The 15,837-nt window shown below is 43.5% G+C and overlaps 1 protein-coding gene across 1 annotated transcript in view; it reads left to right on the top strand.

Annotated features, from left to right (window-relative positions):
- LOC107374166 (copine-8) overlaps nt 1-12,503 on the top strand; it is a 255,851-nt gene extending 243,348 nt beyond the window's left edge. The window contains exon 21 of the mRNA XM_054733519.2: nt 11,868-12,503. Coding sequence (XP_054589494.1) covers nt 11,868-12,299 — 432 coding nt within the window. The 3' untranslated portion in view covers nt 12,300-12,503. The remainder of the gene's footprint in view (nt 1-11,867) is intronic.
- Nucleotides 12,504-15,837: the final 3,334 nt, after the last annotated feature.

The raw sequence follows: 15,837 nt of genomic DNA, 5'->3' as shown, positions 1-15,837 counted from the left end.
CCATATCGTGTTAGTATGGGTGAGTAGGTGTAGTGTAGTATGCTTGCGGTGACTCTGTGGGCATTTTACCCGCGATTCTGCACGCCTCCGTTTGAAGAGGGAGGCTGCCCACCGTGGTTCTTCCGCGATTTAGATGCAGTCCATCGACTCTGCTCCCCCACCACGGCGGGCTCCAGTCTGAGGTGAGTACGCTAAATAAACGTTTTAACATCTTCTAAAGGCAATTCCCTACCTAAATGCAAAGTCTGAGAGACGTGGTTCACTTCCTTTAGCTAGTCAGTCGGCGATTCTGCAACAGTGGCTCTAACTAACAGCACTAGTTTACAGACAGCATTACAGCGTGAAATCCAGCTTGTGACCCGGTTCTGTAAGGAATTCTGTTCAGGAGGTCACATTTCAGGCTCTCCACATCATGTGTGACTGACTTTTACGTTATAACGATCACACACTAGGAATGTTATAAAGCACCTATATAGGAGATTCTTTTGTATATTATCTGACTTTATAAACTCCCAACAACAATGTGCTTTTTTTTTCAGGCTAAATCTACCCAAGACACTGGCTGTCAGACTGATTTAGCTGCAAGAATGCACTTGTCCAGGCAGACGTTAAGCCTTACCTGTAGCAAAGGTGAATTATTTTTAATAATCTTCTATGTAAACATTTAATTATTACCTTCTAGTTTTAATTTGTTTTACAGATTATTGTTACACGTGATTTTATGCTCTTTTAAACATTTATAAATGTGCTGCTTCTTTGTTTTTACATAGCCAGCCAGAATGGAGTTCACAGCCGCAGTGTGTCTGGTGACCCATGGGGACCATGATGAAAATTCATCTTCCAGAAGGTCCCAGAGCAGCGGCCACACCCCCTGAAAAGACCAAGGTGTGAGGTGTCTGCTGTTGATTCCAGCTGCCACCTCAGTGACAGTGCAAGCTCAGTGAACTGTTCAAGGTAAAAAAAAAATTAAAACATTTCAGAATTTTTAAGATATTAACAATTAAATAAGTATGTGATTACATCATGAAGGAGGCTACTGATTCTGCCCCCGTGACACTTGGTGGTGACGTGTGAGCTGATTCACCTGGAAAACAACTTTTACATTAAATATTTTGTTTTTGCTATCAAAAGTAAATTAACTAATAACCTGCATTATTGCAGGACACTCAGCAAAATATGGACTCTACAACATGAGGCAGGCACACGTTAACTCTATAAGAGCACATAAGGTGTGCAACACCACATATAGTACACTGTCCTGAATTTGTTTTCTTTCTGCATCTCATTAGCCTGGCTGATCACCTGATAACTCCTGTCATCTGGTTATGACAGCATGAGGATGTCCTCACACCTGTAACCTATCAGCTCATCTGGCAGAATAGAGAGAGAAGAGACAACACCACATCTCCTGTTCCTGGAAAGCCTTCAGCCATCCTTCGATGACTGAGAACCTCCATCAGCTCTGTCTCCTGTCTGCCTACAATTATTATAATAAATATTGTGTTTGACAAGTTTTTTTGTGCTGCCAAATATCTCATTTTGATTCCAGTTTTGATATTTTAATTAATATTTATAAATTACATTAATTGAATTATCACATTGCACGTTTAACTAGCTCTATTGTGATGATTTAAACTAGCACCTCACTGTTAAAAGCTCGTTTTAATTTCAAGCATGTTCAAGTATTTATGGACATGAAAAAAACAGGAAATATATAAATTGAGATTTATTTAATTAATATAACAAATAAGGGGGAAAGAGTCATTGAAAGGCACATTCTTCTGGAAGCTCCTGATCCTGACGACACCAGCAGAGGAGACCACCTGCAGACACCAGAGACCAGCTGCAGACACCAGAGGACCTAGAACCAAGAGAGCAGCTGTTATTAGTAAATAAATAAATCAGGGCAGTTTTAGTGAGCTGAACACATTACAGAATAATTTTCTCATGGGGTATTTTCATAACTTTATGCAGCAGACTGTAACTTGAGCCCAGGGCTACCGGAGAGCTGCTATCCAGCACGTTTCAGTGGATTTTCCTGCTTTAACAGGTTAGATTAACTGTTAAGCAGCTCAGCTATTTGTTGCTGATTAAAACCAGGTGTGCTGAAGCAGATAAACCTCTAAAACATGCTGAATAATAGCTCTCCAGGGCCGTGGAGACAAACCCTGCAGCTAATCTGATGCTATTGCTAATGGTTACTTACATTCAGAGGTGGTTCTGTTGGGTCGGTTCTGGGAGTTACAGGCAACTCACAAGCTCACAACAATAAGGCTCAGGTCCGCTTGTCTCCTCCAAATAGACTTGGTCCCTTTCTTCTCGAGTGTCTGGGTAAGGAGGGGGAGAAACGTCCTCCATTTCTAATAACTGCATAGAGTGAAGGGAGCTAGCATCGTCTAGTTAGCCGTCGTCTTCGTCACTGCCGCGGCTCCGCCCTCTCGGTCCTCCAGGCAACGCCTACTAATGTTGCATTTTTTAAAATTGATACGTGGGTGGAGAAGGACTCCGAGGCTCAATTGACCCGCTCTTTAACACGACGCGGCAGAGAAACAGCTTCTGTTTGCCAAAGGTTTAATCACAAAACCCTACATTAAAACAGGTCAGGTTTCCTCATTTAACTACTGTTTCCATCTAAAGTGGTGTAAAAAATCCTGATCAGTTCTGGTGTGAGACGTTAATTGTAAACTGATAAAAAATATATCTCGTCTACACAATTTGGATCTTTCGTCTCTAAATGTTTAGAATCAAACATAAAACACATTTAGTTACTTCTAAGAGGTAAAATTTCATTTTGAAACTACCATAGCAAATTTGGAAAACAAATTAGCTTCAACCTTTTTTCACGCCTCTTAACCTTCTAACAGAGTCACTCTGTTCTCCTCCATTCTCTGATTTTGATCCTGTCTCCCTTCAAGTTCTGGATAAATTACTCAAGTCCATGAAACCCTCAGGTTCCCCACTAGATGTTCTCCCCCCAGTGCTACTTGGGGTTCTACCAGTAGTGGGTCCTTTTATTCTGAGTATTTTAAATTACAGTTTGTCATGGGGAGTGTTTCCAGAATCCTTTAAGAAGGCAGTCATTCAACCGCTATTGAAAAAACCTGGCCTGGATCAAAATGATAATGCAAGTTTCCGTCCAATCTCAGAACTTCCTTTTTTAATCTAAGGTTATTGAAAAAGTGGTACATGCTCAACTCTCACATCATTTACTGGAACATTCACTACTCGACTATTTTCAGTCTGCTTTTAGGCCAAATCATTGCACCGAGTCAGCACATATTTGTGTGTTAAATGACATTCTGACAGAAACTGATGCTGGTTCCTTTGTTCTGTTACTACTGCTAGACCTATCAGCAGCATTCGATACACTTGACCATAACATTCTGCTTACTAGGCTTACTAGGCTGAAATCTTTTGTTGGAGTCACTGGGACTGCGCTAAATTGGTTTTACTCCTATCTGTCTGATAGGAGTTTCAGAATCCACATAGGCGACTGCTCTTCTCCTTGTGTCCCGCTCCCCTGGGGAGTTCCCCAGGGCTCTATTCTAGGTCCACTCCTCTTTTCTATGTATATTCTTCCACTGGGAAACATCATTGCTAAATGGGGCTTACATTATCACATTTACACTGATGACTGTCAAATTTATATGGCTTTAAATTGTAGGAGCTAAAAGCAGTGTTTTGTGTACGTGCATGTTGACATGTTGCTTATCAATGCCAGCCGGTTATCAGGCAGCCCAGCTGCTGAGTACATGCTCCAAAAACATGTTGATCTGCCCAGCTTATGTAAGTTTCAACTACTTTTGACCATATTAGGATGTGGAAGTAGCACCCCATCATTTCTCAGAATCAAAAGGGAGGTGGGGGTTGAATAGTATAACTGATGCTGCGTGGTGTAGGAGAGGGGGCTTTTGCAGAAGGATCTCCAGCCGAGGTGTTTAGATCGAAGCTGGACGCTGTCCCCTGTGAAGTGTTGGTGATGTATGGATGAGTTGTGTAAATAAATGCCCCCCGCTGAGTTTGGACAAAACCTGTCTCTTTCTTGTTTTTGATAAGGAAAAAGAACCACATTTGGCGACCACGAAGCGGGAAGTAGAGGTGTGCTCTCCGGATTCGGTTCACGATCTGCGGAAACTTGACTCCGGGCCCCCTTTATAGGTAAGAACAATTTTTGTTCAATTTTGGAGTTATTTCCGTGGATTGTGAGCTGGTCTGGGAGAAAAAAAAAAACATGCCCTACTCATAATTTAGAATAACAACAAGAGAAGGCGCTTGTCCAGAGCAGCGGTGAAATTATTCACACATGTGTGAAGTCAGCTGAGTCATTTTGATGACGGACAAAGTTTGTGACAAATTAAAAGCTGGGACAGCGAGAATTGGAATAGAATTTGACAGCTGATTAAAGTCCAGGGAGGACAAGTGAACGAGGTCGACAATTGAGATCCAGTAGGGTGCCTCGGTGAAGCCGGGCAACGACTGGGATCTGAGAAAAAGCGCTGAAGTTGTGACAGATAAGCTTGCCAGTAATTCGGTTGAATCCTCGGGGATTGGTAAATTTCATGAGTTTTTGGCAAAGATATGTTTGACGTCAGAGTTTGCAGCAAAGTGGCTGTAAACAACTCTAGAGCTCAGAAATTGTTTGTTTGTGTGAGTGTGTTTGTGAGAGAAGTTTTGTGGGTGGGACAGGCGTGTGAGATAAGCGTGTGTGTGTGGAGGAGATAAGAGTGTGTGCGAGTTGAGAAGTGGGTGCGTGAGTTGAGAAGGTGTGTCAGGCGCCAGAGAATTAGAGGAAAAAAGAAAAACAAAGGAGTAATACAGATCAATATTGTTCACTGCAGTGCTAAATTTTGATGTTTAATGTTATACAAATTTCAAAGTCTGTGATCTTGTTCTGATTAGTCTTTAAACAGAAAACCAGAAGTTAAAATAATTAGTTTTAGAGTGACATATATATAAATAAAAATATATGCTGAAGTGCACAAGCATGATAACTATTTTTACCAGCTGGGTAATGTGAAATATGAGAAATATAGATTATGATTAATAAATAAATAATAATGTTTATGCGTGTTGAGTGTGTGGCATAAAATGATGCTTCGGTGTCAAATTGCTTTGAAGTGTGTTTTTCTTATCTCTATGCAAGTGTGAAAGCTTTGCTGTGTGTGGTTGTTTTACTCGTGAAAGGTCAAATACTCTGATCTTGTTTGGGCTGTTGCTTGGATGAACTGGAGAGAAGCTGATTCTTCTTCTGCTGATTCGGTCTCTCTTGTGGTTGACTTTTTCCTGTGTTGTGATGTTATAAAGCTGTATGAGAGTTGCTAAAATCTGAAGGCTGAATGCTCTTGGGTGTCGTCAGCGTGTTCGTTTCTCCGTAGACACCCTGAGCTGTCAGACCCAAGTTTAGACTGAGCAGAGGGGCCAGTCCAGAAGCGCAAAGCTCCACCTACAAGCTGTCCTCTCCATACACACGCACAGACACAGAAGTACAGAGGCGATCCCGCCTCTGACTCCACCTCTGTGTGTGGATAGGTTGGTGAGCCAGAGGGCGTAGAGAAACCCCACCCTGTGGGCTGAGTTTTGCTCACACACAAGCTTGAGATTCAGCATAAGGCTATTTTTAGCCTGCCACTGCACAGCTGCTGAAAAAAAAAAAAAAAAAAAGGGAAAATAATACATATTGAATCCAGATTTAAAAGGTTCACCTATAAAAACTTTCAGGCATTAAGTTTTTCTTTCAACAATAACTAAAGCTTTTTGAACTAACTTTACTTTAGTGTTACATCAGAAGAGATTTGATTTTAAGGCATTTACAATAAGAAGATAAATTGTTCAACATTTGTGTAAACAGAGCAACAACAGATTACTCAAGACCACAGCATCATATGTCACCAGTATCTGTTTCAACTTTCAATTCTTGTGTTATTTTCAGGAGATTATAAATAAACAAACTAGTCAACTAATCAAAGGAATAATAGTGTCACTGAAACTTCAAAATGTCTGTCACGCCAGCAGGAATTTTGGCAGCGAAGAATCCTGCTTTAGCAAAAGAAATAAAGCACATGTCAGAGAAGTGGTCAAAACGGACGAGAAAACTATGCAATCCGTGGCCATCTGAAGGCACTTTTGACGTAGTGGCGTGCGATAATTTGGAGTTGAGAATTCAGGATCATAAAGCAGATGGATCTAAAAAAAGACAGCAGAAAAGAGAAAAAGAAATTCGGATCCTGGACTTATTCAGGAATGAAGGAAAGATTTACAGACAGAACTTTAAACATGCCATTCTTAAAATGAAAGACAAATTGGACAAACCCCAGAAGGAAGTGAAGGCCCCAGCAGAAGAGGGCCTGTATCCCCTTTTGGGAACCGTTACAATTACGGGAGATTTTGATTTGCGCGACACATTCGACAAAGGTCCTAAGGGTTTAGATGTTGACAATGCAATTTTAAAATTAACAACATCACAGCAATCAGATGAAGCACCTGGCAAAGAAAAGCATGCAAAAGGAAGTGAGGAAAGAGAATTCGAACAAACAACTCCACCTCGTGGAACGCATCCAAAATATTGCAGTACAGAACGTCGAGCGGTAAGGGAAGAAGGACGAAGGGAGATTGATTGTTTTGCAGAACATAAGGATTTTTTGAAAAGGCAACCGAAGGCTAACTCATACTGGATTGACCTTGAGAACAAGGATGAGGATGTACATGATGAGCTAAACGATGTTGACCAAATTATACAGGACATATCTGAAGGCCTGCGGAAATCCTTAAATCACATCACAGGCACACATTCAGATGAGGTTAGTGAGAACACCACTAGCACAAGCAAGGAGAAAAATTTCAAGCCTTTTTACAAACCAGGCATTCACTCACCAGAGCGTGGTGACCCAAATACAGGTCTGACTCAGGAGAAGGAAAAACCAGGTCCTAGCAGTGAAAGCCGTGAGCTGAGACCCAGACATGACTTAAAACCACCTATTCGATACACTAATGATGGTCAGTACCCAATTTTAATTAAGGGCACAAGAGCTAATTATATTCCCTGGCAGAGCCTCGACCTCACTGGTTTGGTTTCACGGCTGCCCCACATTCAAGATGGCGCGGGAAGGTGGATTGGGGCCTTCGAACAGGAGACAACTGGGCTAATGCTTGCCCTTGGAGATCTCAAAGCTATTTTGGCTCGAGTTGTTGGGACATCAGCTATGGGAACATTGCTAGCATCCAATGGAGTCCAATGGATGCTGGACCCAATGGCTGACGGCACGGAGTTTAACACATACAGAAATGCACTCTGGAACATACTAAGAGCAGCATATCCCAACAGGATTGACCCCAAAGCTTTGAAAGGTCAGCCACTTTCAGAGACTGAGAGTCCTGCGTCATTTGTTGACAGGCAGCTCAGACGGTGGAAGCTGGAGACGGAGGAGGGTCCTGAGGGGACGCCGATAATGACTTCTCTGTTCCGAACATCCCTGATTTCTGCTCTCCCGACTCCTGTGCGAGACAAACTGGAGGATGTTGTGGGACTGGACTCAATGCCACATGTGCAGTTCAGAGACCATGTAGTCCACGCAGTGGACCGCTATCGGAAAGACAATAACAAAATGATTGAGCAAGAAAAGTGCGCTCACAGAAAACTCACGCAGTTGCACATAAATGATCTCCAGCACAAGGCGAAGACCCAGGCGGCAGTGGAGAAAAGTGACAGCAAGAGTGACAGTCAAACCCAAGCATTGCAGACAGCTGTGGCCCCGCCTCAAACTCCATCTCAACCGGTTATCAATGTCTACCCAAACCAGTATGGTAGACAGCAGCCCGGACCACAGAGACGATTTCCAAATCGTTTCCCCAATCGCTACCCAACCCGACAAGGCTGGGTGCAGCAGAACCGACCCCCACTTCCAGGTTCATGTTGGGGGTGTGGCCAGATGGGTCACCTGTATCGAGACTGTCCGAATCCAATTCCAAACCCTGAATGGTCTGGGCGTGGTCGTGGAACACGACCAAACCGGGGAAGAGGAGGTCCAGTTAATCCATGGGCAGCACAACAAGGATTCTAGGGATGCCCGGAGGGCCCTGGGGGGGAGGAGCAACTACCAATTTTAATAGCTAACGCCAATAAAGAACCAGTGATCAATGTTAAAATAGAAGGCAAATCGGTCCCAATGTTAGTAGATACTGGGGCAACCTACTCATGCATAAAATCAAATTATGCAACTCATCTCCCCATGTCTGAGAAAAGCGTAAAGACAACAGGGTTCTCGGGAACAAAACAAATAAACCCCTTAACAGCTCCAGTAAGACTAGCAGTTGATGACAGTGAAATCGTAATTCCAATTCTGATTTCAGACCAAACTCCAGTTAATCTACTAGGAAGAGATGCATTGTGTAAACTAAAAACAAAAATCTGGTGCACACCAGAAGGAATTTATGTAGATAGCTCTGGAATAAACTTTCAAATGACTGCTCAGACAGAATACGCTAAGGTCTACTGGCTTGGTGACATTAACAAGCCAGTCTCAGAGATGTTTCAACAGTGGGAAAAATTTATTGAAGCTCAAATTCCAGAAGCTACTGTACCGTTCAGTGACTATCACTGCACAATGACTTATGATCCATCATGCAGTAGAATCTTTGAAGAAAAATGGGACAAAGAAACAAAAGACTTGCACGTTAGGCTAGTGTCACAATACATCGTGATAGGACAGCAAGGTGCAGCTGTGAATGTGGAAGAAAACCCATTTATTGAAAAATGGCACACTGTGCCAGAATCAGCACCACACATTACCTTAATGGTAAACAAAGGCTTTGGGTCAAGAGATCTTGGACCAATGATGTTAACAGCAACTAAAACAGAGTGGCAGAAAACAGATAACCCGCTAATCTATACTACAAAAAATGCAGAAATGATTAAAATTCTCTGCGGCGGCACCATGATGTCAAAACCACAGGTTGTAACAGTCGCAAACAAAAAACACATGCAAGGTGTAGCAGAATCAGAAACAGTTCAAAACAAGTTGAAAGCCAACATGCTAAAACAAGTTCCAGACCAGCTATGGTCTAAACATGACACGGATGTTGGACTGGTAACATCGGCAACTCCATTTCAAGTGGAATTGAAGCCAAATGCAAGACTGCCTTATCGACCCCAATACCCACTAAAGCCAGAAGCAGAAGAGGGTATAAATGCAACTATTGAAGGTCTGATTCAAGCAGGAGTACTAAAAGAAACCTATAGCACATGTAACACTCCAATTCTGCCAGTGCTAAAAGCAGACAAGCTCAAGTACCGACTGGTACATGATTTAAGAGCTGTAAATGAAGTGATCACTGACTTTGACGCAGACGTGCCAAACCCAAGCACATTACTGAGTAACATTGATGGGGAAGCTAAATACTTCATGGTAATTGATCTGTGTTCAGCATTTTTTAGCATCCCATTGGCCAAAGAATCACAATATCTTTTTGCTTTCACGTTTCGTGGGAGACAGCTCACGTACAGAAGGCTACCACAAGGGCTAAAACACAGTCCACACATCTTTAATCAGATTTTGAAACAGAGCCTCGAAGGCATCGAGGTGAACAGCACTGTGATTCAGTATGTTGATGACCTACTGATTTGCGCACGAACAATCGATGATTGTCATCGTGACTCCATTAAAGTCCTACAGAAGTTAGCTCGGGGAGGACACAAAGCCTCTCTAACAAAGCTTCAGTACTGCCAACCACAGGTAGAGTACCTAGGGAGAGTAATCTCCCATGGGACTGTCACCATCTCACCAGAACACGTGGAAGGTGTGAGCAAAGCTCCACAACCACAAACTGTCGGACAAATGATGACATTTCTGGGAATGACTGGTTTTAACTCCGAGAGGATTGAAAACTATGCTGAAAAAACCGCACCACTTAGGGCACTGATTAAAGATGCTGGAAGTGAGTCTTTAAAATCGACTCTAAAATGGACAAATGAAGCTAAGATAGCTTTTGAAACCATCAAACAAGACATGCAAACTGCGCCAAGTTTAGCAACACCTGACTACACAAAACCGCAGGACACATGCAGTGGACGTCGGAAACAACCTATTGCGTACTACAGTGCAAAACTTGACAATGTGGCACAGGGATGGCCCCCTTGTTATCAAGGATTGGCTGCTTTGCATTATGCTTATGAGAAAGCCTCAGTGATAACAATGGGATATCCTGTGACCATCTACACACATCACAAAATATCTGAACTAATCAACCGAGGGAAGTTTGTGTTAAACCAAGCAAGATGCCTGCAGTATATGCCACTACTGACATATCCTGACGTTGTCATAAAGAGGTGTACCACGACAAACCCTGCTAACAGTGTTCCCTTTGAGTTTGAAGGAGAACCACATTGCTGCATAGCCGAGGTATCTAGATACACTAAGCTAAGGCCTGATTTGGAATCTACCCCTTTCGACCAATCTGATGTCACCTATTTTGTTGATGGTTCATGTTTTAGAGACTACTTAGGAAACCATGCAGCGTTTGCTGTTGTGGAAAAAGTAGATGACAGATTTGAAACAGTAAAAGCTGAAAAGTGTAACCAACCCTGTTCTGCGCAGCTAGCCGAACTCAAAGCCCTGACCGAAGCTTGCAAGTTGGCAAGTGGCCAGGTAGCAACTATTTACACTGACTCTGCATACGCCCATGGTGTTTGTCACCTGTTTGGAAGTGTGTGGAGACAAAGAGGTTTTAAGAAGACGGATGGTACACCCATCCTTCATGGAAAGCAGATCAACGAGCTGATCTCAGCAATGATGCTTCCATCGAAACTGGCCATTGTAAAGTGCCCTGCGCACCGCAAGGGTAACTGTGATGTCATCAGAGGCAACAATGCAGCAGATGAGGCGGCAAAATCTGCCTCCAGGTGTGAAGAAGCCATTTTGGCACCTGTAATATCATTAGAGCCTGCAATAACACCAGAAGACATCATTCTGATTCAGGAAAAGGCAGAGAAAAGCGAGCAGCAGTGTTGGAGAAGAAGAGGTGCAACAATGGACTCAAGCGGCTTGTGGAGGTCTCATGAGGGCTTGATCGTTGCACCTGTCTCCTTGCTGACGATGCTAATCTCGGAAAGCCACGGTCCTGATCATTGTGGTCGTGCAGAGGTGCTGAAAAGACTTAACAAACAAGGTTACTGGTCACCATACCTAAAAGCCATGGTTGAGGAAGTAATAGATCAGTGTGACATTTGTGCTGAGAACAATGTAAAAAAGGGCATCACAGTCCCAGCGGGACACATTCCAGTGCCCGAAGGTCCTTTCAAACATTTGGTCATTGACTATGTTGACATGATTAAGTCTGTGCATGGGAAACGGTACATGCTGGTGATCATTGACAGATTCAGTCGGTGGATCGAAGCTGTTCCCTCTAAAGATCTAGGTTCAGAAACAGTGGTAAAGTTTCTAGTCAGAGAAGTGATTCCTCGCTTTGGTATCCCGTCAGAAATAAGCTCGGACAATGGTCCTGCTTTTGTTGAAAAAGTCCTTAAAGGTGTGTTGCAACAACTAAGGATAAAGCAACGATTAGGATCAGTTTATCACCCCCAGAGCCAAGGGATGGTCGAGCGAGCGAATCTGACGTTGAAGTCTAAAATCTGCAAAATCTGTGCTTGTACTAACCTTAACTGGGTTGATGCATTGCCGCTTGCCTTAATGAGCTATCGCATGCAAACTAACAGAAGCATGCATCTTTCACCTCATGAGGTCCTAACAGGCAGGCCAATGCCAGCTCCTCAACTTAGAGGACCCCACAAGGGGCCTTCGCTGGAACAGCTAGAGCTTGAATTCAAAAGCTATATCAAGCAACTAACCAGCATCCATAAAGCCATCTATTTGCAGGAAAAGAGAAAGGAGCTCGTCTCTAGCGCAGGCGCAGACGGGCCGGTAGTTCCTGGAGACCAGGTGTACATCAAGGTTTTCAGGAGGAAGTGGCACGAACCGCGACGAGAGGGTCCCTACAAAGTGGTTCGAGCAACGCCAACAGCAGTCCAGGTCGAAGGAGGATCGACGTGGCATCATCTGACGCACTGCACGAAAGTCAAAGACAAAACTCAGGGCAGTATTGTGCCTAACGTAACAAACCGGCATGATGGCCGGAGGAAAGAAGGGCGTGCTAAGCCTGATGACAGTTCTGTTTTGGATAACACTAGGGGGTCTGATGATGGTGCTGGAGGAGGTGAAGATGGAGACGATGGCCGAGGAGCAACTCGTCGACCCATCACAAGAGCATACGCCAGACGACTTGGCCAACGACGAGGCAGCATACCATGATCAAGTTAAGTACAATTCAGCAGGCCGGATGCAACATAGGTCGGCATCCCTGCCTGCATTCGACGTAGCAATTGTTAAAACTGGTGATATAACCACAGTTCCAAGTAATGTTTTAACTACTAGCGCTACTGCTACTGTGATCCCTGATGTTTTGACTACCACAGCGCCTGTTGGAGAGGTGAGGGCCGACTGGAGCTCTTCCTCTCTTTTACAGCTAGTGACTCCACTGATTTCAAGATCTAAAACAACGCCAATTAGCAAGCTGAGAAGCGTAAACGCTAAGCCACCTGTCAGTACTACAACTCCCACAGGAGGTGTAGCTGTGAAATCTGGCTTTCCCACGGCAACCTCTGGTAGTAACCATGTTCGTAATCTCACTCAGAAAGGACAAAATGAACAAGAAGTGACCAATCGCAAAGCTGTACCTAAGACACTATTTGGGCCAATTAGACCTAGGTCCGGAGGTAACACAGGGCCTATCTCCCCTAGAGCGAGCAGACATTTGGCTATTGAGGATAGGCTTTGGGATGCAGCCATGCAAAATAGTTGGTATAAATGGGCTTTGTATACGACAAGAGAAGTGACTCCTAATGACTGCATAGTGTGCGCTCAAGCACCCAGAATGTTACCTGAGGTTGTTCCGGAAAAGTATACTTCTAGTGAGTGTGCCAGTACACAACGACGCACATGTAAGACTAGGAAGGTAATAGAGATAAATAAAAAGATTCCACCTCTTCTTAAGATGCCATTGTGTGGATTCCAATGCAGATTGCTCCATGGTACACGAGATAAGTACAAATATGTTGAAAAATATGCAGAATATAACATCCTAGAGGAATGTGCTGAATTTGCGATCCAAACAGACCAAAATGGTCCTCCAACGGACTACAAAATTGATTATAGTGCTGATTATGAATGTTTTGCAAGCGGAGGTTTCGCTGACGATGGAGGAGTGGACGTAGGTAATACATCTGTCAACTGTAACGCCACTTGGGTATTATCCTGGTTCCCGCATGCAAATATGACGCCACTTCTCATTGATACCCCTGTTTGGTATGAAAACCCTGTAACTCTTAGTCAGGACTGTGATAACATATCGATGACGATCCCCACTCTGGATCTCATAGGTGAGCAAGACATTCCAGTGGCCGACAGCTACTGGATGTGTGGTGGTGATGTTCTAATGAATGTTTTGCCAAGTTTTTGGGTTGGGTTGTGTACGCTAGTACGTATGAAAGTTCCAGTGACTATCTTGCATGAAGGTGTGAGTGAATTACTTCAGTTGGAGACTACCAATAGACGTAGGACAAAGAGGTATGATGTGTTTGATCATAAAGTGCATTTAAACGCCATAGGACTGCCAACAGGAATTCCCATAGAATTTCAAGCAAGAGATGAGGTAATAGCAGGTTTAGAGTCAATTCTTCCTTGGATAACAATAAATAAGAATGTGAAATGGATCAACTATGTTTATTTTAATCAGCAAAGAATCTTAAATTACACAGTAAATAACCTTGGCCTCTTGGGTGAACAACTTCATGCCACAGTCAAAATGACTTTGCAGCATGACCAGGCTTTGGACTGGTTGCTGGCCGAGAAAGGTGGGCTCTGTAAGTTTCTGAACTCCAGTGGGCAAGAATGTTGCACCTACATTCCAAGTAATACGGCCCCTGATGGTGCATTTACTGAAGGCATGAGGAAATTGAAAGATTTAAAGATAGAGCTGAAGGAGAATGCAGGCAGGGAAAGCTGGTCCTTAGACTCCTTAGCCCTCAAATTGGGTCAGTGGGGAGCTATTTTGGTAAAAGCAGGAATTGGTGCAATAGTAGTACTAATTCTGATTTCTCTATTGGCATGTTGCATCCTACCTGTTGTGAGGAGACTGTGGGAGCGAACTCTGGCTGCCCAAATGAACCTTGCTGCGTCGTCTCAATATGTGCAAATGGAAATGGCCGCAATGGACTCAGCACGACACCCAATGTGCCTGAAGAATGGGACGGCTGATGGGACAACGGCGGAGTAATCTTTGCGTCTCATCATAGATGTTGCTGTTGTGGTTACATGCACTCGACTAAGGAATCGGCCTCAAAGTCCTCTTCCAGCGGCAAGACCCCTGCAGCAGTCATCAATAAAACTGAACTTGACTCTTATGTTTTCTTCACTCCATTTCTTTTTCAGTTCTGCAGCTGGGACTCTGACTCCGTTCTCTATTTCAGTTGAGCAGTTGTGTTGTTACGTTGAGTATATTCATTACACCTCCTGTTGTGTTTAACTTTTATAGGTTTAGTCACAGCGACATCATCTAGTCGTTCATTCGTATCCACGTCAATCATTTATTTCACATGAGTTTGTATTTTTGATTGCATATTCACGTACAGTTACTGGGTGCAATATTGCTAAGGGTAATTAATGCTCGATCATGCTTATGATTTTTGTTCTCTGTTGGAAGGTTTCATCAGTTTGTTTTCTCTTACGTGCGTTCTTTTGTTAATTCACTGTTACCTAATGTCTGCCATATACTTAGGCTAGGCTTGCATGCTCACTCTGTGCTTTATGTGACCGTCCTGTTTGGGGCCAGGAGGTCAAGGGGGAATTTTTCCTGTTAAGAACAGCGGACAGGTTTTCGCCCCCTTACAGTTTGCGCATGCATTTTGATGTGACTGAGCTGGTTAAAGACGTCACATTCCATATTGTGTTTTGAAGCTGATACTTACTTTGTGTACTCATCCAAGTGTTGGTTTGCAGTTACTTCGTCGTTACATATATGCCTATATAGTTTGGTTGAAGTTTGTAGTGTATTTGTCATTTTGCCATTCGACGCCCATTTACTGGTTTATGTTAACGTTCACTTATGTGTTAAGTTATATGTTATGTAGCCAGCTTATTAATGGGGGTGGACACCCCCATGGGGGGGATCTGTAGGAGCTAAAAGCAGTGTTTTGTGTACGTGCATGTTGACATGTTGCTTATCAATGCCAGCCGGTTATCAGGCAGCCCAGCTGCTGAGTACATGCTCCAAAAACATGTTGATCTGCCCAGCTTATGTAAGTTTCAACTACTTTTGACCATATTAGGATGTGGAAGTAGCACCCCATCATTTCTCAGAATCAAAAGGGAGGTGGGGGTTGAATAGTATAACTGATGCTGCGTGGTGTAGGAGAGGGGGCTTTTGCAGAAGGATCTCCAGCCGAGGTGTTTAGATCGAAGCTGGACGCTGTCCCCTGTGAAGTGTTGGTGATGTATGGATGAGTTGTGTAAATAAATGCCCCCCGCTGAGTTTGGACAAAACCTGTCTCTTTCTTGTTTTTGATAAGGAAAAAGAACCACAAAATCAGTCAAGTTCCATTACTCAGCTCTCAGATTGTCTCTCAGAAATCAAAACCTGGCTAGCTTCCAATTTCCTGAAGTTCAATGACAATAAGACCAAGGCCATTCTTTTCAAACCAAAACATAATCTGCATACGTCTGCTGCCTTTGATCTCTCCCCCCTCAACCTTAATTCCTGTGTGACCAGCCTTGGGGTTAAACTGGATGCTGA

This window comes from Nothobranchius furzeri, chromosome 4 (genome assembly GCF_043380555.1).
Source record: "Nothobranchius furzeri strain GRZ-AD chromosome 4, NfurGRZ-RIMD1, whole genome shotgun sequence".
Classification (NCBI taxonomy): domain Eukaryota; kingdom Metazoa; phylum Chordata; class Actinopteri; order Cyprinodontiformes; family Nothobranchiidae; genus Nothobranchius; species Nothobranchius furzeri.
Note: the sequence above shows the minus strand (reverse complement) of the source record. Positions and strands in the feature narration are given on the sequence as shown.